Genomic DNA, 26,688 nt, shown 5'->3' with positions numbered 1-26,688 from the left:
TATGTCTTAATTTTCTACAATTAAAACCTTTTTTAATAAGAGAGTATTTTTCGAAAGTGGAACTTAGGTCTGGTTATACCTTTCCTCCTTGCATGGGATGGAATAGACCTTTTCTCACAGTTACTCAGGATTTATTTATCGTCGTGTTTTGTCTTGTGCCGTTTAAACGTATTAATTTTCTTCTGGCACTTTCCTGGCACTTACATTTGAGATTTAATTTTAATTAATTAGCTAAGGAGGAGAAAGAAGTATGTGAGGATGTGTGCGTCCGCGGACACAAGCTTCTCTCAAAACCTCTAAACATCCGTCCATAATTTTCTCCTTTTGTTCTAATTTAATAAACCCAGCAGGGAAGGGAAACAGGTGCTGGGGGCTGACACCTCTGAGCCCACACACATGGACACACACACACACAGACACACACACGCATAATCCCCTTCTGATCATCTTACTCTACTATTAGGGATGGAAGACCTCAAGTTCCCATTTTCTGTGTATAATATCTTCTTTATATTGATCCCGCAATTATTTAAAAGAAAGCGTCATCTCCTCCCACTTCTCCAAATAAGGCTATTTAGATGCTTTCCAGATGAGTGGAGGTGTGCTGAAACAGAGCTGACAGCCAAGTATATCACAGCCAACACCATCCTTCATTCGCTCTCTCCCTCTCTGCCCCCCTCCCCCCGGCACACACTTTCAACGTGTCTCTCTTCCAGTGATGAAGATTACAGACTATTATGGGCAAGGGATTAATTTGTAGCCAATTACAATCCAGTGCTAAATATGAATGCATAAATAAGATACAGCCTTGCCTCTGTGTGTGCGAGCGAGAGAGAAGGGAGGGGGGGCAGGAGCGCCTGGGCAGCCTGGCGAGGATGATGAGAAGGAAGAAGGAGCAGCTGAGTGGAGGCTCCGAGCCGAGCATCACCTTGTGACTCCCTGCCTCCCCCGGAGGCTCCCGGCGGCCGGACCCAGCGCAGCCCCGGGGAGTGAAGGCAGCGGCTCGTCCTGAGCCGGAGCGGAGCCGGGGAGGAGTTTCCAGATCAACTTCGCCTGAGGAAGGAGGGGGAGAGCAAGAGGGGAGGGCAGGGGGGGAGAAGTTACAACCGAGAGGGGCTCTGCAAAGAGTCATGAATGTGAGCAGAGACAAGGTCGGTGACATCTCCATCCCGGCAGCGGCAGCCGCGGCGGTGACAGTCCCCGCAGCCGGTATCGGCGGGGAGCCCCGCGGCTGCCACGGCGAGGGGATGGACAGCCGCGGGGAGCAGCGGCTCTCGGGCGGCGGCGAGCTGCCGCTCTACTGCCCTGCCAGCCGGGACCGTCAAGGGGACAGCCAGAGCAACACCCCCGGACAAGAGGGGGCAGTGGGCGCGCTGCCCGTGGTGCACAGAACCACCTCCTTCTCCGTGCTCGACATCCTGGACCCTAACAAGTTCAACAGCAAGAGGCGGCAGTGCGCGGGCTTGTACAAATCGGCGGGGAGCGAGTTCACTCTGGGGGCGGAGGATAAGCCCGGGGACTCAGGGACGGAGCTGGCCGAGCAAAAGGCTCTCGCCGAAGATTTCGACGCGTGCAAGAAGTCGGCAGAGCTGATCAGTAAGTAGGTCTGGGGGTGCCCCGGGTTCCCCCAACAGGGTCTCGCATGCTTTGACACCTCATCTTTCCCCGCTGGCAGCCTCGGGAGCCGGGGCTCTGGGGAAGGACAAACGCGCCCTGCGCTGCTGCTGGATGTAGAGAGGTGGAATTCTGTGTTAGGCGGAGGGATGGCAAGGGGGGACCCGGGCGCATCCTCCCGGGACAGGCCGGAGACAGCGGCGGGTCCAGGGCGGCGGGACACCCGGAGCTGTTCGTGCCGTGCAGCCCCGGGAGCGGCAGGATCAGCCCCGGGGATGCCGGCCTGGCTGGGTGAGGAGGAACCCCGATATCCTCCTCCTCCTCCTCGCAGGCACGGCCAGCGCTGCCTGGGAAGTCCGGCTCTGGCAAACTTGGAAGCGGCTTGGAACCGGAGCCTCGGCCGCAGGGGTGTGAAAACTGTCCCTTGGTACTCCCACCTCGCCTGGGCCCCCCCAGGCGTTTATGACTTTGTCTCTCTCCCCAGCCTCGGACCCCTCTCCCGTCCTCCCCCCACCGCTGCCGCCCGTTGCTCTGGGCGACAGATTCAATTTTCTCTCTCCCCTTGGCTTTTTTAGGACAAATCAGACTAATTGTGACAAAATGCTGGTTATCTCTGGAAAAACAATTAAATTCCTTCGATTACATTTAAGGTAAAATGTGCTTAGCAGCGTAAAGAGGCTGGATAATGGGGAAAATCGCCCCAGAGTGGCATGTAGGACTGCTTGGATCGATATCCTATTATCGAATTGTGCATATCTCTTTCAAGCACCTTGCAAACTCTTCCCTAACATCTAAATTATAGGGTCAAAATTCGGATAATTACTCGATTAAAACCTATTACACTTATTAGGGCTCGCTATTGATCGGGAATTGCATTCGACCCAAGCTCTAGATTGCTTTTTCTTTCTGGGTCCGAATATCCCAACTTTCTCACCTCTAAACACCGCGACTCTGGGGATCACGGATGGTTTCCGGGAAAAGGCGGTCGTTGTGAAAATATCTATAGTTATTCTATGTCCAGAGGGGGGAAAGAAGAGGCAGCGAGCTGCAGGGGATAAACTTCTCAGTTTAGTAAAAAATAATTTCTCTGTGTCCGGGGCGAGAGAGGAGGACTCGGAGGTTTCCAACCCCACCATAGTGAAGCTCTGTCAAGTAAAATTAGGCAGCGAAAGAGGTCTGGAATCTGCTCCAGCCCGAGCCATGATGCATTTTTCATCTGTAAAGCAAGAACAGGAATGGGGCACTAATAGAATTCAAAAGAGATTTTTAAAAGCAGTGCGGAACTGGAGTAATTACTCCTCTAAACTCATCTGACTTTCGTCATATTAAATAGATCTGGGCGATCAGAAAGACTGACGAGGTTAACCTACCGCTAATCTCACACTTCTATCTCCAGACAAGGAGAAAAACGCAACTCCATCTCTTCTCTCAAAATAAATACGTTTGGAGGCATCACGCCGCGGTGCGCCTTGCCCGCTGGCAAGTTCCCCGGACCCTCCACCCAGGGACTCCTTCGGTAACATCGCCTTAATGTTATGGCAGTGGCCAGGAATACATCTGGGACTGCTCGAAAACCACGAAATTTAATAACTCTCTTTCCCCAATGTAATTAATAATAATTCAAGTGGTGGCTTAATCTAGGAGAACTGTTCTGAAAAGTAGCTCTGTTCAGAAAAGTGCCAACCCCTCCGAAAAATGCAAAAGCTTTCTGACCAAAGGACAGTGAAAACAGCGTTGGTCCCTTGCCGCTCGTAAAACTATTTTAATGTTAAAAATTACAATTTAAACTCTCCGTTAAATTACCATTTAGCCTATTCCAGAAACAAAATAACAAGCCCGGCGTCGACTTCCGTCGCCAACTCTATTCGCGTTGTATTTTTTTGTCTTAAAAAATTTTAGTTGACCAACGTCTGGAATTGCCTAAACGGGAAATTAAACTCCGAAAGTGCCAGCTGCAGGTTCCCGGTCCGGTTCGTGTGTGGATGCTAGGGGTGCGCACAGCCCCCGAGTGTGCCCCACACACGCGATTTTTATAAATCGTTGCTGTAAAAAATTACTCCCCGCAATTTCTAACCGGTCCTACAGGTTGCAGGATGTTGTCTGCACTCCCTGGGTCGGGTGGCAGAAAAGTGACCCGGTTCTGTTCTGTTCTGTTCGGCGGCAATCGTCCGCGTTTTCCGTGCTCCGACCCGAACAGAAAGCTGGGAAGGGTTCTTCATGAACCCCGAGTTGTTAAGGGATACTTTCGGTGTGAGAAGGGCAGCAATACTCTGACCTTATTTCTCCTACTGAAACAGCCATATCTGAAATCAGCGCGTTGAAGAAAACACACTTTTAAAATCACCTCTAATTTAACATGCTGGAGTTAGATGGTCCGGTGTGAGGATACGCAGTGAATTTGAGGAGAGTTCAGGTTTGGGGGGGATTAAAAACAACTCAACTGCGGACGGGATAAGGGTGACAGACCAGCGATTCAATTCCTATTTGCCTATCTCGGTTAACCAAGTTAAAGGAGTCCTTGGTTAGGGGTTCCCGGAGCTCCAGCACCCTTCAGAAGTGAGAGGAGGGAAGTTTGGGAGTGTCTGAAAGCACCGGCGAAAAAGGACGGTACTCACGGGCCTCAGGCTCCCCCAGCCCCGTCCCGTGGAGAGGGATTCGCCTCTCGCTCCCCCAAGGAGCCCGGGCCGGGCCAGGATGTGGACGAGCCGGTTCTCCGGAAAATGCGATTTGCTTTCAGGTTTCATAATGACAGAATCGTCAGCAGAAGTCCAATAGCCTTAAATATCGGATAATTACCCTGTTCTCCGATGGAGACCCGTTAATTGGAGCGTAATATAAACCCAAATAAATTAAATGACCGTTAACTAGTTTGTACATTGCACAAAATGAGTTTAATTAAGTTTGTATCTGCTCTGCTAATCAATACAAGTATTTACTCCTCTTTAATACTTCCATCTCGGGAAGTGACAAGAGGTCAAACCAGAAGCAGGAAGGGTTAAAAATGCCAGAGCAAAACCCAGCAAACCGCTCATCGATTCGGAGATTTCCGTCACTAAAATTGTTAGAGGCATTTTGACATCCCTGCTGCCCGCTCCTAGGCACGGCTGGCTCTGCCCGGCCAGGAGCTTCTTCCCGGCCGCTCCTCGCCCCTGCCAGCCCCCCGCTGGCCCTCTGGGCACCCGGGGGCACTCGCCCTGCTGCCTTCCCACAGGCCTTTCCAGCCCTCGGTGTTTGGTGGGAAGGGGTGCACAATCCTCTATCCCGGCCGCGTCTCGGTACCAGCTCTTGCCGAAGGTGGGTGGCTCGGAAGGGGCAGCGCTGGCACAACCTCCCCGGGCTGGACGGCCTCTTCCCGGCCCCAGAGCTGCAGTTCCGAGCCCCATCCTCACCGTTCTGCCCAGCTCCCGAGGGGCCCCGGCATCCCCAGGGCGGGCGGAGGGGCCGAGGGGCGGCCCCACTGTCCGGGCAGCGCTGTCCGAGAGCAGCGGGGACACCGGGCGGGCGAGCCCCGAGGCAGGACGGGCTGTCCCGGCGGGGCTGGGGGCGGGCGGGGCGGGGGCCGGGCCGGGCGGCGAGCCCTAACAGCGGCTGTCGCTTGTCCGCAGAGGACGGGGAGCTCTACAAGGCCGAGGAGTGCGACCTGGACTACAGCAGCCGGCAGAGCCGCAGCCCCGACAGCGAGCTGCCGGACGACGAGGAGCTGTGCAGCGAGGAGAGCGGCAGCACCAGCGGCAGCAGCGGCAGCTCGGGCCCCGCGGCGCCCGGAGAGCCCGAGCCGGGCCCGCTCCGAGCCGAGCCGGCCGAGCCGGGGGTCGCGCCGCCCCCGGCGCCCCCTCCGCCGCCCCCCGCCCCGCCCGTCGGGGCGCAGCCCGGCCCGCAGGCCAAGCCCAAGAGGAAGCGGACGGGCTCGGACTCCAAGTCGGGCAAGCCCCGGCGGGCGCGGACAGCCTTCACCTACGAGCAGCTGGTGGCGCTGGAAAACAAGTTCAAATCCACGCGGTACCTGTCGGTGTGCGAGCGCCTCAACCTGGCGCTGTCGCTCAGCCTCACCGAGACGCAGGTGAAGATCTGGTTCCAGAACCGGCGCACCAAGTGGAAGAAGCAGAACCCGGGCGCCGACACCAGCGCGCCCACGGGCGGGGGCGGCGGCGGCGGGGCGGGGGCGGCGCTGGGCGGCGGGGCGCTGCCGGGGGGGCTCAGCCCGCTCAGCCACTCGCCGCCCATGGGCGCCCCGCTCTCCATGCACGGCCCCGGCAGCTACGCCGGCCACCCGGCCGGAGGGCTGGTCTGCGCCGCCCAGCTGCCCTTCCTGCCCAGCCCCGCCGTCCTCTCGCCCTTCGTCCTGGGCTCCCAGACTTACGGCGCTCCGGCTTTCTACACCCCGCACCTATAAGCCCGACGCTCATTCCTCTTCCTCCTCCTCACTCCCGCTGTGCCCGCCGCCCCTCCGAGGATGCTGGGGGGCCGCTCACCGCACGATCTCCCCCCACACCCCCCGCACCCGAGAGGGGAAACCACGAACGGACCGGCAGCGCCGGCGGGGCACAGGGGCAGCCCCGGGTTCCTGCGGCCCAGCCCGGGGGATGAGAGGAGCGGCCGGAGCTTCCCCCTCCCTCGGGCCTTTCTGGACCCTTTTTGTACGCGATGTGTCCGGACTGCGCTGCTGAGGGAAGGAGGAGGAGAAACCTCCCTCCCCCGTGTACATATAAGTAGATGTAAATCATCGTTACCTGTATTTTTATTTTTACCGTCCCTCGTGGCTATGTGGGTTTAATTAATTTAATTATTATTATTAATATTGTCTTTGTTTTTATTCCGGGCTGGCCATTAGCGAAAGACTTTTAAAGAAAAAAAAAAAAAAGATTATGTACCCATTTGACTCTCAGGGTTAAACGGAGAACTATCTGTCCTGTCCCTCGACATTGCAGAAGCAAAGACGCGCCGCTGCCTGCCGTGACCTCACGGTGACGAGGGATATTTTGGATGTTTTGTACAAACGTCACCCCCGAGCGGGGCGGGGGGTCCCGCCCGGGAAGGGGCGGCGAGGGCGGCTGCTGGGGTGCAGGGCTGGTTTTTTTTACGTTAATCATTTCTGTATATTTCTGGTTGTTACAAAAAAAAAGGAAAAAAAGTTTTAACTTTATAATTAATGTATAAGACGACGGAGCAATGAGCAAGAGGTGATAAAGAGAGCACTTTGTTTGCTAAACACTTTAAATCAATCAATAAACTCTAAAGAAACGGCGCTTTCCGTGGTGGCGAGTCCCTGGTTTTCGGGTGAATCTTTGTAAGACAAGTTTGCCCTGGAAAACGCCTTCCCCATGAGACACTCGGAGGGATGTCTTACATCTTCCTTTTTATTTTCGTTTATTCTTAAAGAGCGTATTTCTTATACGCAAATAAACTTTATTCTTCTTGTACGAGGGAGGGTATTTCCCTTCTTAGTTTCCTGATTTACATTTTCTTAATATACTTTGCCGATTTGTGCAATATTACGGGCAAAACAAATATCATATATAGAGGGAATCCGACATCTCTGCCATGTTTCCGCTGATGGGAAGTCCGATATTTTGGGTTTATGTAAATTTAATAAATCGGCTCTTCCATTCAGATTCCACCCCTTTAAAAATAAAATAATCTTCTCATCGCCGTTCCGCTGATTACTTTTATATTCGTATCAAAGTTGGTCTTTTATAATACTTTTTTTTTTTTTTTTTTTTTTTTTTTTTACTTTCAGAGGAAAAGTCTGTAGCCGCCGTGAGCATCTTGAGGTGGCTCCGCCGGCCCAGCAGCTCCCAGCCCGCTGGGTCTCTGTTATCCCATTTCCCCACTCCCTGCGTGTCTGTGGGGAAGAGCTTTCATTTTCCGCTAATTTTTGGTGGGTTTGGGTTTGTTTGGTTTTTTTTTTGTTTTGTTTTGTTTGTTTGTTTGTTATTCTTTTATTCCCCTCGTGGCTATTCTAAGAAAGCGGTATTTTCCGGAGGGATTTTTGGGTAGCAGAGCATCTCCTTCCTCTCGGCACCGCCTCCGCATCGCTGTCCGGGCGGGTGCCGGGGCTCCCCGGCTGCCCGGGCTTCGCTCCCCTGCTCCCTCCCGGTGTCCCCAGCCTGGCTCCGGTCAGGAATTGTGCATGGCCAGGCGCTCCACAGCCGCATCCCACCCCCTCACACCCGCTCTAGATCGGAATCAAATGTTTCAGCCCTCCCGTGGAAATAAAACCTGCCGCGACCGCCGACATTGGAGACGAGAGGGGAGCAGAGTCGGCTCCACGCTGCAGACCCCTCAGGGTCTGTGGTTTCTGCTTTTTTTTTATTTTTTCTTTTTTTCTTCCTGGGGGTGTGCGGGGTCCAGCAGCCTGCGGAGCCGCGGGGAGGATGCGGGATGCTCCAGTTAATGCGGGATGCTCCGGGTTCTCACTTCCCCGCGTGCAGAAGCAGCAGCAGAAGTCTCGGACCAGACTCATTTGCATTTGTGAAAATAAGAACTTTTAGGATGAAAGGTGTTCTGAAGTAAATTTTCAGGGAAAACATGACAAGTAGTAATGCTTGGAGTACTGCTCTGCACAGCTGTTATGGTAGAAGAAATCCAGCTAAACTGGGAAACAGGAGATTCTCTCACACTATGCCGTTATGCTGCAGGTTTGAGTGCCACGAGCAACCAAACTGTTAGCTCAGGTGAGGCATGGCACAGCTGAATAAAAAGATAATTCAACCCCTGCTTGCACTTGGGAGCTCCAAGCAGTTCCCTGCCAGTAGGAAATAATTTGGCTCCAACAGGAGCTGCCCAGAGCTTGAGAGTGCATGATTCCCCTACTGCAGGCTGGTTAGCATCCTGCCAGTGAAACCTGCTCATGTGAGTATTATTACTCACAGCTGCTGGATGAAGGAGACAGCCTGAGGTTCCTAGTCATTAAAAGCGATTTAACAAGGCTTCTCACATTTTATGGCAGTGCTCAAAACAGAGCTGCAGGTATCTTTCTCAGCATAGTTTAGGAAGTTATTGATAACCCTTGCTCCAACGCCTCATCCAGAGGTCTAAGATCATAAAATTCTAGAGCAAAAGTGCACAGTCTCAACTCTAGTGTGTGTCTTCCCCAGCGTGCAGCACCTGCAGTGGTGTAGGACACATTTCACACCCTGCTCACAGGTACTGGCTGTGTCCAGAGGGCATTTGGAGCACAAACACCAAAGAGCCATCTCAAATAATGCTCGACCAAAACTCTGCAGCTGGCTGGTGGTGTTGGATCAGAGTGTGTGTGTAAACTTGAGAGGGAAAAGCATGATGGTGTCGACATAGGGCAGCTGTGAGGAACATCTCAGGTGTGAGTGCTCAGTCCTGGAGTGCTAAAGCAAAATGCTGTCATCTATCCAAACCTCCCAGCTCCATCCCCCGTGTTCCTACCCACTGTCAGTCTGGCTCTGCTGCAGAGTCAAACACAGCTTGATGCAGTATTTGAGGTTCTCCCATTTGGTAGTCACAGAGACCCTCAAAGCTCCCACAGTGACCCCCAGCAAGACCCAAAAGCCAATTCCCATGTGGTGCCTGTCTGATGTCCCTGCTGCCCTGCACACCACACCCAGTGCTCCTGCACAAGGCTCTTGGAACTCATTTTCCATGAATTATCAACAAACCCAGGAATAGAGCAAGTAGAACATACTGACTGAGGGGATGATGGTTATGACACAAACAGGAGGGATTTGCTCTGGTTCATTCTGTCAGTCAAACAATTTTGAAATTAGTTTATTTTTCATTCATAAGATCTAGTGTTAGAGTATTCAGGACATCTAACACATCCAAGGGGACATGAGCAAAACATTTTCCAGAGGACAGTCCCAGCTCTGACAGACTGAGCAGCACATTCAAAGCCTGATTCAGTGTGTTCAAGTGATGTCTTTGGCATGTAGAGATGATCTAGGGCATCAGCATGTTTTTAGACTAATTCCCATGCAATCACTGTTGAATCCAAGGGTGCAAACTTGTATTAGTAAGAAAAGATTCAGTTATTAATTGCATCTTACTAGTGTTCACTCTGTGAATTAATGAAGTTAAATAAAAGGAAACTGCATCTATTTTACTTCATATACTTCAACTTATAGTGGACAAGTTTCAGTTGCTCAGTAAAATGTCTTACAATAAAAACAGCAGAAAACAGCACATAAATACAGACAGATACCTTCCAAACAATTGAGAGAGAACTGAAAATATTTTGAAATATTTTGTCATTGATTTCACTAAGCAGTCACTGATGTTTCACAGTCATTGCAAACCAGTTCTGTACTATCACTTGCAAAAATTCCTTGCATTGTTTCCACTTGAGCAGGAAGTTTTTTAATTCTTAAAGGTTTTTGACATGTATTTCAGACCTTCTGTTTCAGACTGAACTCAGTCATGTTTCATGTTTCATGTTTCTAGTCTTATACTACAGAAGTTAAATGTTAAAAATAAAACTTTGTCTATATAAACTTAAATCCATTTCCCAAAAATACACCACAACGTCTGCTTGTTGTCTGCTATAGTAACAGATATCCATTCATTCCTGTGTTACATGACAAAATAATTCTGCTCAAACAGTTGAATTTAAATACTCAAAGGAAAATTATTTTACAATGTCTGGGCATTTTTGGTCTTCATGTTCTTTCTCAAAGATAACCAAGTAAATAAGGTTGTTGAAGAGCCTTTCTTATGAGCAAATAAAATACTTTTTTTCTGATATTGGAAGATTGATACTGGAAGTTTTTCCAGACTCTGTGAGGTAAACGAAGGCACAGAACAGAAGGCACAGAGGAACACTGGGGATGAAGGGGACAGGCAAGTAAACAAAGAGGATCCTAGTCAATTTGTTGCCCAAAGTGAGTTTACATAAATTATTTACATAAACCACATATTTCTCTATCTGGTGGGGTTTTTTACTTCTTTCCCTCTTGCTCACACACTCATGCTCTGTGCCACATGCTCATGTGGAACAGACAACTCATGGATGAGATGGGGCTGTCACAGTGAAAATAACCCAAACAGGAAGAGCTCTTTCTCCTTTCCTGATTGTCTGGCAGAGATGTGAATTCATCATACAGAATAAGCCTTAAAACAGGCAATCACAGCCTTGGAAAGCTACAGCTATGTCCCACTCAGGAGAAATCCTGTTGATGCTGGAAATCCTATGGATGAACCCTGTATTGATAGAGAAGCAGACAGAAACCAGAGCATGGCCAGAGCACAAAAGTCTGGACATGTAGGGACAGGGAACATCTGAACATGATTTACTAATCTGTTCTTAGGATGTGACACATGTTCAGGTAGCAAAGCTAGCCAGGTCCACCAAAGTGATAGACTTTATTTCAGAATACATCCTCTAGATTTTCTTCTCTGCAATGACACAAACCAGAAACATTATACAGTGATAATGAAAGAGAGATGACACCACAACAAAGAACTGAAATATTGTCACAGAAACATTTATGTGGGGTGATGGTTTTCACAGTAAATATTCACCCCCTTCAGTAAACTGCTGCTTTTTCAAGAGAAGCAAAATAATTCTACTAAACTTAGTACAAATAAATCAATTATTGTTCTCTTTCTTTCTTTCTTTGGTTTTTTTTTTTTTTGGTTGTTCTTTATTTTTTGTTTGTTTGTTTTTGTTTTTTGTTTTTGTGTAACCACACACATACATTACAAGAACTCATCCTGCACATATAGGGACTCTTTCCTGCATTGTCACTGTAACACAGGTAGAGTGACAAGTTTATTTCTTGTTCCTTGGTTCCCAAAGTCTGCAGGAGGGGAGGAGAAGTGCAGGAAGAGAGCATTTGAATGAGCTGCTGGTTGGGCTCCTCCAACTCCTTCTGTTGACTGAGAGTTCACAGCACCAAGCTGCACTCTCTGTGACCTGTTAAATGTTTTGAGAGTTGTGATTAAGGATGCTCTTTGGGACTTCAAGTACCAGCACTGTGCCTTGTAGGGGTGATTTGGAGTAAAATACTGTGTTTGCCTTGAGCACGCTCTGCAGCACACCTGATCACACTCACCTCTGCTGCTTCTGCTGCAGCACTGGGGAAAATAAACACTTGTGCATATGTGGAAGCAGCATTTAATTTCTGCCCTAGTGAAACTGTGTGGCAGACTCTCCTGGTGGTGCTGTTAGCCTTCAGCTGCCAAAAATACTATTACAAAAATTCAAAGATATCCAAAAGCAATTTCCAAACAAGCAGGATCATATATTATATTTCCATATACCTTTTCCAGTGCATGAGGATAAGAGTGGCTCCATAATGACATTATAAATACAGCAAATTAATGGTGGATGCAATGCCAACACCCTGTCATTATGCAAATTGGAACGTCGGCAGAAATGGTTATTCAACAACCCCTTTCAAAGCAACCAGAAGCCTAATGCTGTTCATTACATCTAAACTAATTAGCACCACATTTTAAAAAATTTAATAAGATTTTTCCTTAACCCCTCAACTGAGAGGATTCCTCATGATAATGGAAAAACATACAAGCACTTGGCACAGGAGAGCTGGGTTTTTGCTCAGGGCACTGGCAGGCAGAAAAGCAAGGGGAATTCTACCCAGAAAGGCAAATGGTAACTCAGTCACAGACATTTAGAAATGGAGAAATAGCTTGGGCTGACACAAGTCTAGCTCAGTTTGCCCAGGCTGTAACCAGCACAAACTCCTCCCAGAGTGGCAGAACCTGCTCCCCCACCACTCCCTTGAGCTGGCATGCCATTTAGGCTCTGTATTCCCCAGACCTAGCTGGTAGGAAAGGCTCAGCAAGGACATGAATCCTTTTTTTTTTCTCCACTTGATCAGCTTTGAAGAGGAGGGAAAGCATCAACTTAGAAACACGAGTAATTAAAGGATCTTTCTCCTTCCTTTCCTTCAGGGGCAGCATCTGACTCCCACACCTGCAAAAACAACTTTATCCCACAGGTCACAATTTGTCCAGCTGCCAGGAGCCCTAGATCTCATCCACATGCACTTTCTAGGGGATGTGCTAAGCTTTGGGATCCTTAGCATCTCTCTCAGCTGAATGGGTGGGGAGGTGCTGCTGGCTGGGGAGGGTTCAGACTGGTCTGATTTAGGCTGCTGCTTTGAGGGCTTTCCTTCTTTCTCAAATCCTTCAATTTTTCTAGAGGATTTTCTAATAATACCATTGCCACATCCAGCAAGAGGGATGCTCTGAGGGCTCTGAATGTACCAGCAGGATCTAAATTCTCTCATTACCCTCTCTCTACCTTTGTGGTCCTCCTGGTCTCCCCATCCTATACCCCAGCAGGTGCTCAAGCTCTGCCCTGATGGAGCACAGCTGCAGCACCTTGGCTCAGGCTGCCATGAAAACAACTCAGCTGGGAGAGACCAACCAGGAGCCTCCCCCAAACCCTCCAGCTGGTGGCAGGGGAGCTGCATTTCAGTGGGGTCTCTTGCCTGAGTCCTGCTGCTGGGCTGTGCCTGGTTTTGTAGCTGACCCTCACCCTGATCTCTCCTTGCTGACTTGGCTACAGACCTGCCTTTTATCTTGGTGGACCTTCAGGTAACTGGAGGCTGACTCTGCTCCTATTGCCAAGATTGTTTTCTTATTTGGGGGTGTGTCATGGTGCTCTTGCCAGGATTGTCCCGATTTTCACCTTCAGCTCCTGGCTCACCTTTCCCTGACACCTCGAGCCTCTCCTCTGGTTTTACTTTCTCACCTGGCTATGGGCAAACTTCCCTCTGTACTCCCAGCAACATTTAGTCTTCCTTAGACACTGCTTAGGGGAGAATTTGATTGTTAGCAGATGCAAATTCAAGTGTTATTTTCACCCAGGACCAGAAAGCTGTTACCTGTTTTAGGTATATTTAAATGCAGCTGTCCCAGAGCATCCTAAAACAGACATAAGGAGAAATTGCTTTGCAGGAGTTACCAGAGTAAGACTCTTCTCTCTGGCTCTGGTGACCATGGTGCCCTGAGGGCTGATCTAGCTGGTAATGATATCTATGAGGAAGCTCTCTCCTGAATCCTTGAAGTTCAGTGGTGTTTTTCCTGGCAGGTGTCCAGGGAATAAGCACGCAGCCCTAGTCCTCCCTGACCCCAGTCTGGGCACTGTAATCTGCAGAGATCTTTTACTCTCTGTCTAGTTTCCTACAGAAAGCAGTTTCAGCTCCATGGTGGTTCAATTCCAGTTCCCACAGGGAAACAGCTGATGTGAGCTGCCTCCCACCAGCTCTCCTGTATTTAAGTTGCTGGTGGCTGAGGCTGTCCCCTGAGCCAGGACATGGACTGCCACCTCTGAGGCTGAGAATGGACCTGGACTCCATCTCCTGAATATGTGCCCCAAAGGCAGAGATGGTAAGTGCACCAGGATTGCCACTGCCCACTCAAAACCAGGGACTCTGCTGAAGGTGGGAGTTTGGGAGGTGTCTGGCATTCCAAAATGTGTGAATTTAAATGGCCAATGCTCATCACTGAAGTACTGCTGTAACATCCTTACCTTTTCTGGTGCATAACCTACAGACACATCCACATCAGCTCTGAGTAAAAGCATCACTGTGTGTAACAGCACTGGCTAAACCCAAACACAGCTGCACCCCAGCCAGACATCTGCAGAGTGTGAGAGACCACCAGGCAGCCACCTGCCTCTGCTGTGACCTGTGACACACCTGAGCTGGCTCTGTGCTGCCTGGGCTCCTGAGATTCAACACCTCTTGCTTCTGCTCCTTATAACTAGGAACACCCTCATCACTCATTTCCACAGCCACTTTAAATGGAACAGGTTTACTTTTTGTTTTCCACAAACAAAGTTGGTTTATTTGTTATTTTTTTCAGTAATGCCCTTTGATTAATTGAAGCCTTTCCCCAACGTGCAAACTGTTTTGTGTGGCACAATCCACTGTCCATCCAGAACTGGTTAAAATTCCCATTTGTATATTTTGCTTACCAATTAAAAAAACCCTACAAATAAGTATTTTAACCATGATTTATAAGAACTTCTTAATGTTAGTTTTCTAATAGAAACTTTCAGCTGTGCCCAGGTTGATTAAGCGAAACCTCAAGTGAGTTTAGAGAAAATGAAGTCACAAGGCATCATGCAAAGAGGAGTATGGGCCCATCACCCTGCCCCAGAAACCTTGGAGGGGATGTGCTGAAGGATGGCTTTCATTCAAGGAAAATGAATGTTCTAACCATTCAACCAGGCTCATTTATGTCACTAGACACTTTGTATTTGAGTGCCAGACCATATGTGCTTTTTTCCTTCCAGGCTTTTACTTCCCAGGTGTGCTCAGGTAATAACCATGGAGAAGTCTGCTTACAGTTCTCATTTTTCCCACTGACACAACCCTGGTTAAAAAAGGATGATTCAGATGCACCAGCACAGCTCACTTCAGCTCAGAGTCCCTTCAGACACACAATACTCAACCTGTATTACAACTATTCACCTTAACAACACTCCAAGGGCTAAATCACCTCAAGGTGATTTGGAAATCATACACAGCATCCCCAGTGAGCAGAAGTGCAATTGCAAAAGTGTTGGAGTGAGTTATAAAGGCAAAACCACACAGAGAGATTATGTGAATGATACCTGGATTTATTTTTTCCCCCAGAAGCTCTGAGGACAGGAATAGGAAAGTTCCAGTTGAAATGTCACAGGCCCAGTTGAGCAACATTTGAACCAGTGAGCCCAGGACCTCAAATTTCTAAACTGACACATAAGAAGTATGATGTATCAAAAAAGCAGATTGATCTATTTTGAACTTAAAAGGATTTCTATTTAGTGAAAGTATGCTGGATCTTTGGAGAGAGGTGCCTTTTTAAATTTCTTCTTCCAGCTACAGATAAAGTCAGGAAAAGGAGAAATCTCCCCCAGACTCTCTGAATTATGTCTGACCAGTGTAATTAGAATGCTCAGGTGACAATATTCAAGACCTGTTGCAAGTATACATGCTGAGTGGCTCTTATGGAGAAATAATTGGATAAAAAGTGTCAATAATTAAAATGGTTTAAGGGAAGAGCTTGTCCCACACTGGAGCAGGGGAACATAAAGACAGTGCTACAGGTCAAGGCAAAAAAAAAAAAAAAAAAAAAAAAAAAAAGGTGTAGAAGAAAAACACTAGAAGAGCTTTTAATAAAGTCATCACTGGCCTTTGACCTGACCCAAAGTCCAGGTACCTCTATCTGAGTTGGCCATTTCTGAGTCACCTGCCAGGGAACCTTAACTCTGAAAATTCTCCTTCTGCATCAAAGAGGCAGTACAGGAAGACACTTTTTTTTTTTTTTTTTTCCCTCCAAGCATTCATGCTTTTAATAAAAGACAGGGGAAAGCACACAGATCATGTGATAGCATCAGGTTTAACTGCCAGATTGGACAAATGGGTCCAGGCAGGAAGTTTTAGCTGATAATTCTAGAACTGCTGTGACTGAGCAGCATCATTAGAATCACAGCATGGTTTGGGGTAGGAGGGACATTAAAGACCATCTACCTCCAGCCCCTCTACCAGGGGCAGGGACACCTTCCACTAGACCAGGTTGCTCAAAGTGGAACATAACTGACTGACTACACCTTTTTTCCCCTCAGATTTCTGCCATTTCCATTCACAGTCTTGGTCCTCAGGATCTTTAATAAATGCTCACAATGGGAGCTCCACGGGGTGAAGTGCAGCATCTACTGTTTGCTGGGGACTTTGTAGTGCTGACATTTCACAGCTCCATCAAAGGAAGGCTAAGTGTCACTGCACATAAATATAAATTCCCAATTCTTCTTACAGGGAGAACACATGTTTTATAAATGAACACCTCCAGCCTGTGCAGGCTCAAGAATTTCTGGAATAGTGGCACAATGATCTTTGTGGCTCTTTGAATGTTAATCACCAAGTGTCAGTTAAGTTAGGACTGTCTGGGAATCCCAGCATCCAATGATTACTATCACATTCTAATGTGTAGGGTGGTGGAGTTCTTGGGTTGTGTATCTTCTGTTTTTGTTTTGTTTGTTCCTCAGTAAGAAATGAAATCAGTTCAGCAGTGGATTCAACTGACTTAGTGATGAACTTGGTTTGTCCTTATCCACATTTTCACTTGAGATCTTCACTGCCACATTAGCAAGGTTGATAGTAGAAGTGGCTTTACCTTCCAGTGCAGACAATTTCAAGATATTCCTGAAATTCTGGCTCCTTATTATTTTATTTTCAGTGTTTCAGAAGTATATCAACCTATGCTGAAGAATATTGTCTTTCAAATTACAGAGCCCTTGCAAGATAAATTATCAAAAGACAGCATTAATTGCTTTCTATGCAGTACTTGTGTATATCAGAAAGTATATGGCAGAACTGTAAATTAGCTTTTGTCTGAGGTGGTCAAAAGCTACAATGAGCTGTTAAAATTTTCCCAATTTTTAACTTTTAGAGTCTCCTTATACATGAGGAAAAACTTCTAACAGGTAACTAAGCCCACACTATAGAGAATCCATTCTACTTTGTGATAAGTATTTTATTGGAGATTTTTGCAGGTCATTTTGAAATTGATTTTCAAACACTACTCTCCTGATTCTTTGGATTTTCTTTACCCACAAAGCTGTATGAAATGTTGCAAGAGCAGAACTGGTCACTGTTTCATTGTCTCTCCTTAAGCTTGGCTATAGCCAGCAAACAAGTTTGGGGGATTTGTTTAAGTACCCAGCCAAGAACTACAACCCACACTAGACTCAACTGCACATTAACTCTCTGGAGTTGAAGATTCCTGATGCTTGTGTTTATATCTGGGTTCTTAGGCACATTCTGGGGCTTCAGCCTGATGTAATTTGACCTGATCCAAGCCAGGCAGTTCACTTGTGCCACTAGTTCAATGTGCCACTTGAGTGAGTTGTTTTTTTTTTTTAATACCTCTTATTTTCACCTCATACTGGAACTGTTTTGACTGCAGTTAAACTGGAACACAGTCTGTGTATGTCTACAGACTTTCACAATGTGCTGTCCAGGAGCAGTTCTGAAAGATACTGGGATACCATCTTGGGAAGACAAGAAGCAGGCCAGGATGATCTTTGTCATTTCAGCTTTTCCATCTGTGCCACAGCTACCAAGACTGACTTAGCTCCTGGTATACAATCTGCAGTAATCAAACTCTGTTTATCATCTGAAGGCATCACTTGATTTGGGTTTTTTTACTGTGTACCAAGGTGTTTGTAGAGGTGCTGCAGGAGCTGCTGTGCTGCTTGGTGTGGCTCACTTTGTATAGCAGTAGGCTGAGAAAATGTTCTGTGCATTGACATCTCAGGCAGCAATCAAATGGTTTTTAAGGTATCTTTTTCCCTCAAAGCATGAAAATGGAAAATTAAACACGTGTTGTCAAAGGAGGTATAAATTACATGAGTCCCTTAGGAAGGAAAAGAATAAAGCCCCAAAACCTCAACAGTTTACCCAAATTATGTACAAGTCATAAAACATCTCTATTTCATGTGTATTTCAAATAATTATCATATTTTAAAATACATTCAATTCCACACCACCACACCTTTTCCAAAATTAATATTCATTATCAAATAAGTTAAACTTGGAAACATTTTTTAAAATGACACCTGTAAAAATCTGCCTAGCAAAGTACTGTAGTGTAAATACAAATATCTTTGATTAAAGGTTTTGCAGTTGCACTCTTGTAATAAAGAAGGGCAGAGGTGATTAAGAATTTAATTCAGTGCATAATTAAACTGGTTGGCAAACTTCTCGTGCTTCCTTTGGTCCACTCGGTTCATGGCTTTCACAACCCGCTTCATGGCACCTCTGAAAGAGAAACAGAACAATAACAACAGTTATGTTGAGTCTGCTCAATCTCAGAGAATGCTTATGAATGTTGGGGAATTTGATTAATCACTATCAGGCTTCTGAGCACAGCATTGATGAGGCTGAAAAAATTTGTCTTGTTAACTAAATTAGCTGCAGCAATAACAATAGTTTAATTCAGAAATGATTTTTTATTAACAGGCGTAAACAAATTCAAGTCTTCTAGTTTAATGGCTGTGTATTCCACCCTCCCAGCATTATTTCTTAGAGCCTCATGGTTGGTTTTCAAAAGCACCTAAGTGCTCTCAGGGAAAAAAAACCTAAAAATACCTAACAAGATCTTAAAAGTTAATACTCAGAAACTCTTATGAAATCCAAACCTCAATCCAGAATGTTTCTGTGAACATTTAATGTGAACTCATTTAGCAGCTTCCACAGGTTACTAAAACTCTGTTTTATCAGATGTGGGCTGAGTTGGACTCTTGCTCACACCACTCCTGAGCAGCAGCTTTTAATCCACAAGAACAGCTCTGGTTTAGGAAGGCACCAGAGATTATTGTGTATTTCTACAGACAGATAGGTTTCTGCAGAAGTGCTCAGAGTCCAGCACAGGCAGGACAGTATGTCCAATACCTCACTCACACATCAAGGGGAAATGGGATCTCTGCTGCTTCATGATGGGCAAGAACCTGAGCCCCCTGCAGCTCCTGCAGTGCTTGAAGAAGGCTCTTCAGGCTCAAAATGCAAGTGGGGGAACAAAGTTCAGAGCTGTTAAGCTTTCTGGTGCTCCCAAACCCAGAGAGGCCTGTCTGTCTCCCTGCTGCTGCTTTATTGGCTGCCATTGCTTCCTGCCAGTAAAATGTGCCCAGAGATTTCTATAGGGAGGGACTGCAATGCTTCTGAGCTGGGTATTTAAGACATCTGCAGTTTTTTCCCCTCCACAAAGTTTTGAGTGAAGATCACACAGTTAAGATTTTGAGGGTGAGGAAAATGATGCCTAGATAGCATGAACAGGAGATTATCAAAAAGGAAGAGCAGGCTCTTAAGTCCTCCAGCTGGTAAGGCACAGAAAAGGATTCACAAATCCAGAGGAGTAAGAACCAGCAGCAGCAGTCAGGAAGATGCTCTGTTGTGAACATCTGCCCCCTTTGAAACTTAAAGCTGCTATTGTGCAGAGCTGAGGGCACCTTGCCTCAGGAATTTTGCTCCTCACTGGATTCTAAAGTTCCAATTTTTGCTGGTTACTTTAGATGCCCCTGGCACAAAAGCTCAGCTATCTGAGGCTGATGTTTGCAGGTGTTCTCAGCTGTCACCCTGTCTATGAAGTGTGTTATCTCTTAACACATCTCCAGGTAAACACCTTGCTGCTCTGCTGATGTGGGAGGTAGAGCAGCTACAGGCTTGGTTTGAGGGACTGTGTCCCACCCAGGAACAGGGCACTGCCTGATGTCTCCTTTGATTTCCACAAGTTTGGCAAGTTCCATCACACAAGTAGATGGTTTCAAGGCCCATGCTGTTAAGACTATGCTGTCACAGTCTGCCTTTATCACTTCTGAGGATGTTTCCAGCTGTGCAGCAAAATGAAGATAAGAGATGCACCTATGCAGTGTTTCTCAGTCTCTTTTCAGGACCAGCCCCTACACACTATTCCAGCTCTGCTTCCAGGGTTATCTCCAAGAAACAAGTTCTCTAATGGCTTCATTTCCAAAGCCATTTTGAAACATCTGAAAACAGAGGTTTCTTCTTAATAACACTCTAAATGGTGGGATTAAAGATTTTCTCAGCAGTAACTGCAATGAAAACCAACACTCTGAAAAAACACCCTGGAAGAGCTGTACTTTTAACAAAATTCTGCCAATAAAGTTACCAGAGTAAGGAAAATGTGGTCATGGTTTTGCACTTCAAATATTACCTAATTGGTAGGAGAAAAGTGAGCCTTTAGCAGTGCAGAGTGGCCTTGACACTTTCATGTCATGTAGGTTTTACATTAGCACCAGTGGATTGTGCGATACTGTAAATGAAATGAGATCCCACTTTGATGATCTGTGTGCAATTTCACTTAGCTTTATTGGCAGACTAGAGCCTGGGTTTATCACCTATACATTTCAAGTAATTTGGGGTTGTTATAAGGAGCCAAGGTTATCATCTTGTTTAGTGCTGCAAAGCATGAAACCTATTAAAAACTTGACAGGTTTGATTCCCTATGCCTGGCACTAACACACACTCAAAATCATTAGCACAAACCACAGTAAACCATGATATGAAATTCTAATCATTAGAACTGTATGTCTCTGACTTCTAACTAAGACCAGGTGACATGAGAATTTCACAGAAAATGTGCTATTTCCATAACCAAAAGCAATGTGGATTTGGCTTTCTTATTATAACCAGTACATCAGAGAAGGGAAAATTGAGTTTAAACAAATATTGTGTCCTGGATGCTGTTCAACTCATCCAGTATGCTTAGAGAATAACCCACCAGTAATGATTTTAGTAATTATTTTCCTTTTTTGATTTGACAACTTTATTTTCCTTTGACTACTTCATTCTTGACATGTAAAACTCTTTAAGTAGCTGCAGCTGCTTCCCATTTGATAAAGACCAGAGCATGCTTAGGCAAATTTTTGTTGTAGCCACATTTAAGCAAGAACAGGCATCAGAAATGGTGTTAACAGTGGACAGATGGAGCTACTGTATATTCTAAAGCCCATCTGGGAGTGGCTGGAGGTTCCCACATCCACCTGAACTGCTGTGTCTGATCAATAAATGATCATCCAGGGAAGCCAATCCAGCAATTAAAGTTTTTAAAAAATTGAGACAGGATGAAGGAAGTCTTTCATAGGAAAATTTGGCAAATTAGTTGAAAATCAGTCTCAAAGAAATAGCCCTGGTTGTCAGTACTTGCTATTTTTTACCCTCCAGATATATGGAAGACATTCTTGCCTGCAGTTAGCCAAAAAAGCTGTTTAGTAAGTGCATGTTAATGTAGAAACAGAAACACTGTTAATCAAACAGAAACAATAATCTAACAGGCTTTAGGAATGGAAGCATCTTACTTATTGAAGACTTTCTTCTCAAGGCGGGAACGAGAAGTGTTAGCCTGTTGCTTCAGGTCGGTCAGATTTGGATATTTTTGCTTCTTCCCTTTCTTTTTCTGTCCTTTCCCATTACTTTTAGAGGAACCAAGATCCAGTCCTGTAGCAGCTTCAACTTCTCTCATGAATTCTGGATCTCGCCACTCTGTCCAAAAGACAAAACATGAACTTTGAAACTCCAAACCCAGGCAGGATTTGCAATCCCCTAGGGAAGAGGTTCTTGTCACCAATGGGAGAGGGCAGAGCCACTGTGATCTAAGGTGCACACACAAAGGAAGGGGAGAATAAAGCAGTTTCCCAAAGGACAGATCTTGATGAAGCAGCCCTGCCAGTCTGGGTTAGTATGTATTACTAGATGCTAAAACTGTTCTGTAGGAAGACTTAAGTTTTTGGTTTTTTTTCAGTAGCAGAGTAGAAAAGTTCCAAGTAAATTATCCCATGTAGGAGAGGTGAATAAACACAGTGATTATTATTTAGAAGTGAAAAGGCCATAAATGTAGCTGAGGAACTCATCTGCAGAAATAAATTTTGTATAAGCTTAAAAATAAACCTAAAAAAATGGAATAGATCAACTTTTGAGCAGATTAGGGCTGCCAATACTGTGATTCCTTTTCATCAATAATATTTACTTTAAAACATGAAATGGTATCTGACATCTACAAAATATTTTAGAGTAGGACAACATGACCCTGTTGCCATGACACCCACTTTGCATCTGAAAAAGATACTACTTTCTAAGTATCCCACATTACCTCAGTTTAATTATCTAAATCAAGTTACTTCTCTTGACAATGGCACAAGTTAATTTATCTAAACAAAATCTTACTTCATATTTTTTCAAAACCTTAATGCTCCAGAATCCAGCCACTCTAAGTGGATTCTGATCCTAGATGACACCAGAGGAAAATGCATGAATAATTTACACTGGAAACTGTTTGAGGAATCCACAGCTTTTCACCCTCAGTGTATCTTATGTATCAGAACAAGGTAGCACAGAGTAAAAATGTGGCTGGAGGATGGACATCTGCCAAGGGGAAATTTAGAGAAATTTCATTTCATTGTAAAGACTTCTGAGCATATTAGCTGGAAAAAAAAAATGTAGGAAGTACTACCTCAAAAAGAACACAGTCCAAACTCAGAAGAAATGCCAGAAGTCTGCATTTTAACAGCAGTAATTGCCAGTCATTTGTCACAGTTTCCCTTATGTCAGTCAGCCTCTCTTGCCTGCAGAAATTTTAACACCAAATGTCTACTCCTCTTACATAACAACGTTGTAGATGCAGAAAAACAAACAGTCCTAAAGGACTATATAACTTCATTTATACACCAAGATGGTCACTGAGTGTGACAAACACTGCTAACAACATTTCTGGAAGGTCAGAGGCAATGTCCTCACTTAAGAACATGGTGTTAAGGAATACCAGAGCAATTTTCCAAGGAAAGGTTAGATCTACACTACCATCATACATGAAAGCAAGGACTGATTAAAATCCACCACCCAAAAAGCATGAGGGAAATGAAACTGTTCCAGAGCTGCACAGGAGAGTTACAAAGGGAGAAAACAGAACACATATACTTGATGGATCATAAGACCTCACAGACTTTTTTTCTTTTTTTTTTTTTTTTTTTTTTTTTTTTTGAAGTGAGGGAATACAGAACAACACAATTCAGATACAGGAACGATTAATCCAAGATTAAGGAAAACTGTCTAAACAGTTTATCTCCCAGTAATAAGAAGGCGTCACAGTTTAGGAACCCCGTGAATGGAGCAATTGTTTAAACACAAGGAAAAAATGCCGGCATCCAGTAGAGATGAAATGAGCATTTGAGTAAAATGAAGGAGCAATTTAAAAGCTTTTGAGAAAAATCAATAGAATGCCAGGGAAGAGCAGGCTTTCTGAGCATTGATGGGCCCCTAAAGCTCTTCATACATTGTTACTGAGTTTAGCAGCAGGGAAAAGAAAATTACACAGTTTGCAAGGGTAGGCGGGAATCAATACTGTAGTTAGTAAAGAGATGCTATTTCACATCTGAGTGGCCAGAGGCCTGCCTTCACCAGCCTGTCCTGATACCTGTTTGTTAACAAGTCACTAAGGGCTGAAAAACCAGATACTCTTCAGGGTTGACACAAAAAATAGGCACTTAATTTGCTCCTGTGTGTGAACTATTGGAAAAGGATGAACGCTGCAGATTAGGGGTCGGCGTAATCCCACCTGATTCACTGTATCACGACTGAAGAGCCAAAGAGCCTCTCTGTCCTTTCTGTGGACACTAGCTAGAGTTTGAAATTTTGTACTAAGATAATAAATGATCCATAATAACAATGACAGTGTTGTCAAAACACAGTCATTAGCACACAAACCACATGACTTTTATATAACTGTTTCCCCCTTTAATCACACAAAGATAGAAATCAATCTACCATCCAGTAGGAAAGACATGCAAGAAGAATTTTGGTGCAATTTAATCATACAACTGATCCCCAAATTTAAGTGTTTTTTTCCAAATTTTTCGAACTGACATCATTAATAATGATGTCAATCCTGACTGTCCAGTGGGTTCCCAGTAGTGCATTTCCCAGAGCAGAAGTGCTCAAATTTGCTTCAAGACCTTTGTAATAAAAAAAAACCCCAAAACCAAACACACCCCTCCAAACCACAAACTCAAAACAAGCAAAAAAAAAAAAAAAAAAAAAAAAAAGAAAAAGTTGATTAAAATACTCTATAGCAAATATAAAAATAGTGAGGCAGAAGAAAAGAAAGTGGATAGAAGTATTTAGTGGCACCTGGTATACACATGGTTTTAGAAACACGGAAGGTTTTGTCCAACACAGCTTGTGCAGTACATCCCCAGCCAGATGGGATGGACCTTTGTGTGACATCTCAGCTTAACAACCACACAAGGAGCAATGCCAACACTGCTTTGGGACTAACAGACACATCCTTGTGGACCAGAGGTGAGAAGCCTCTAGCAACACTGAGCTGACACTGCAAAAAAATAAATACTATGTCTAGCCTCAAGCAATGGCAATTTTACAGGAAAAAAAAATCAATATTTTTCAGTCCAAGTGATTTTTATACCAGAATATTAGGTTCTATCTTGAGATTTCAAGAACACCTATCAGTTTAATTTAGTCATAACTAAGCTGGGAACTTTCCTTTTTAATACAATATCCACACCCCTATCCTGGCTTCCCTTTGACAGTCCAACAGTATCTGTGCTGCTGGCTGGATGAATAGAGTAAGAATACTTACTCTACCTGGACAGGGATAGAAACCACCTGCAAATGTAACACTTTGACACCTGCAAATACCAGGAGATGTTCAGTAACTGCTGTGCTGGTGTGGTGCTGTAATCACCAAGCATAGTCACTCAAAAATGGTCAAACAAGTATTAAAGGACAATGGGTGGGTCAATTATATGTTTAAATGCACATTCATTCCACACAGACCTTTCTGAATACAGATTCCTGTTCTGATTACAGGTAATTGCTCCTCAGGCTCTCAAGAGGTTTCATGAAAGCCTCAGTAGCTTCCTTAACAATATGCATAACTGTCAAACACCAAGTCAGTCATACCTGAGGAGAGAATTCCTTTAAGGAGTATAGCACAGGATATCAAAATGCTAATGCCTATGGGTAAGTTCAATCAGAATGCAAAATGGCCACCCAGAATAAATAGCTTAAACCAAAGAAAACCAAGACTTGCTAGAGAAAGGTAAAGAAAAGCTGTCCTCTCCAATTATGCTCTTTGCTGGATAGATCTCATCTTCCTTTGCAGTCCCTCAACTTCCAGTAGCTTCCTGGCTGTAGCTCACCAGGTATCTTCTGTCCATCACTAACAGGGTTTAGTTGTACTATTGCAAAAAAATCTTTTATTGCCCTTGGAAGTCTTCCTGCCTGTGTACACACTGCCTGCATTCTTCACCTTGCTAAAAATGCCCAAATTATGTTAGGGAAGAAGGAGCATTCCCTCCACACCTGAAGGCTGCAGCCAGGATGCAAGAAGGCCAATGTTTTTCTTGCCCATTCCCAATTGTTTAAATACAAAATCCAGCATGCCCTCCCAATACTGGTGGTAACACAATGATCCTAGAAATATTATCATTATATTGCATAAATCACAACTGTTAGGGACCATCAGAATTAGACATCATCTTTGCAGAAGCACAGGAACAGTTACTGTTAAGCATTTCCCAGGGAACAGGTCCAACCATCCTTGATAAAAATGATCCTTAAGACAAAGGCTGTAACTTGTCTGAGTAGTGTTTGGAACATTACAAAAGTCACTGGAAATAAAGCACAAATGCAATGTTAACCTTATTGTGTCTACACATGTATCCACATTTATCACATAAGCAAGAACTACTGCAAATGAGCTGTAATTTAAAATCAATAGGAATGCAAATGGGAGAATGTAGTTAGGAGCAAAACAGGTAACAGGTATTTTCCACTTCTGCATAATATTTTTACTTTTTTTTTTTTTTAAGATGCTATACAGACACAGACCTGGCTGGGCTGCTTGCTTCTCAAACTTCATCTTTTCTTCTCTGGCTCTGTCCTCTGCATTTACAGGAATCCCAGCATCATCCCGAGGAATTATCTTTCCATGGAAAGGGCACTTGAGTAAGAGAGGGGGGGAGAAAGAAAAAAATATCACAGTTTTTGAATGAAAAGAAAATGTTTACATTTTATTCAACACAGCTTAAAACTGGAAACTGGAATTGAGCAACAAAACTACACTTGACTTTCAGTCCTCTTTAGAAAGCACCAGAATCTCGTAAACATCAGGTGTTTAATATATTCAGAATCCCAAAGAAATAAACTCTTTTTGAAAAAATATCCAATTTCAAGAGACTAGGTAGCACATCCTATCAAGTATGGAACTAGGGCACCAATGCTGCCTCATATATTGTTTATGCTATATCTCTGTACTGTAACAATCCCATTAAAAGTACTGAAGTGCATTCAGATTCTTCAATCTCAGACAATACAGAAAGAACAGGGACACTAGAACAAAGTATTTAAGCAAAGTAGTTCTGCTCAATACTGCCCATAATTTGAGGCTGTGTAGAATTTAGCTTTCATAAAACTTAATTTGTAAATAAATTTCTTTGTCCCTCAAACACGTAAGTTTCTAGAAACAGTTAATATCAAATATGCCTCTGAGGAAAAATTTTCAACAAAGAACTATCTCTGCCTTATTGCCAGGTACTCACACATCACAGTAATAAAT

General features: G+C 45.0%; 2 protein-coding genes and 1 long non-coding RNA gene across 5 annotated transcripts in view; 2 read left to right on the top strand and 1 right to left on the bottom strand.

Moving 5' to 3' along the window:
* Positions 1-1,130: 1,130 nt before the first annotated feature.
* NKX1-1 (NK1 homeobox 1) lies at positions 1,131-6,071 on the top strand (the record flags this gene model as incomplete). Of its 2 annotated transcripts, none has more annotated exons than XM_079307276.1 (2): positions 1,131-1,596; positions 5,220-6,071. In XM_079307276.1, the coding sequence occupies 2 exons, from the start codon at positions 1,131-1,133 to the stop codon at positions 6,005-6,007; spliced, it is 1,254 nt and encodes a 417-aa protein (XP_079163402.1). In that variant the 3' UTR covers positions 6,008-6,071. The 2 variants fall into 2 exon arrangements, 1 of the variants encoding a protein (XP_079163402.1); XR_013774453.1 differs by lacking the exon at positions 1,131-1,596 and adding an exon at positions 4,248-4,908 and having other exon boundaries at positions 5,220-5,356.
* Positions 6,072-12,493: 6,422 nt separating this feature from the next.
* Positions 12,494-16,809, top strand: LOC306802415. Its single transcript, XR_013774356.1, has 3 exons — positions 12,494-13,146; positions 13,776-13,941; positions 15,195-16,809. It is a non-coding gene; the product is annotated as an uncharacterized lncRNA (long non-coding RNA).
* The window catches only part of UVSSA (UV stimulated scaffold protein A), a 44,361-nt gene continuing 34,230 nt past the window's right edge, over positions 16,558-26,688 (bottom strand). For both annotated transcript variants that reach the window (XM_079306591.1, XM_079306592.1), the window contains 3 exons: positions 25,962-26,073; positions 21,416-21,599; positions 16,558-18,359 (listed from right to left, as the gene is read on the bottom strand). In XM_079306591.1, the coding sequence (XP_079162717.1) occupies positions 18,266-18,359; positions 21,416-21,599; positions 25,962-26,073 (390 nt within the window). In that variant the 3' untranslated portion in view covers positions 16,558-18,265. The remainder of the gene's footprint in view (positions 18,360-21,415; positions 21,600-25,961; positions 26,074-26,688) is intronic.

Source organism: Erithacus rubecula, assembly GCF_903797595.1.
Source record: "Erithacus rubecula genome assembly, chromosome: 5".
Lineage (NCBI taxonomy): Eukaryota > Metazoa > Chordata > Aves > Passeriformes > Muscicapidae > Erithacus > Erithacus rubecula.
Note: the sequence above shows the minus strand (reverse complement) of the source record. Positions and strands in the feature narration are given on the sequence as shown.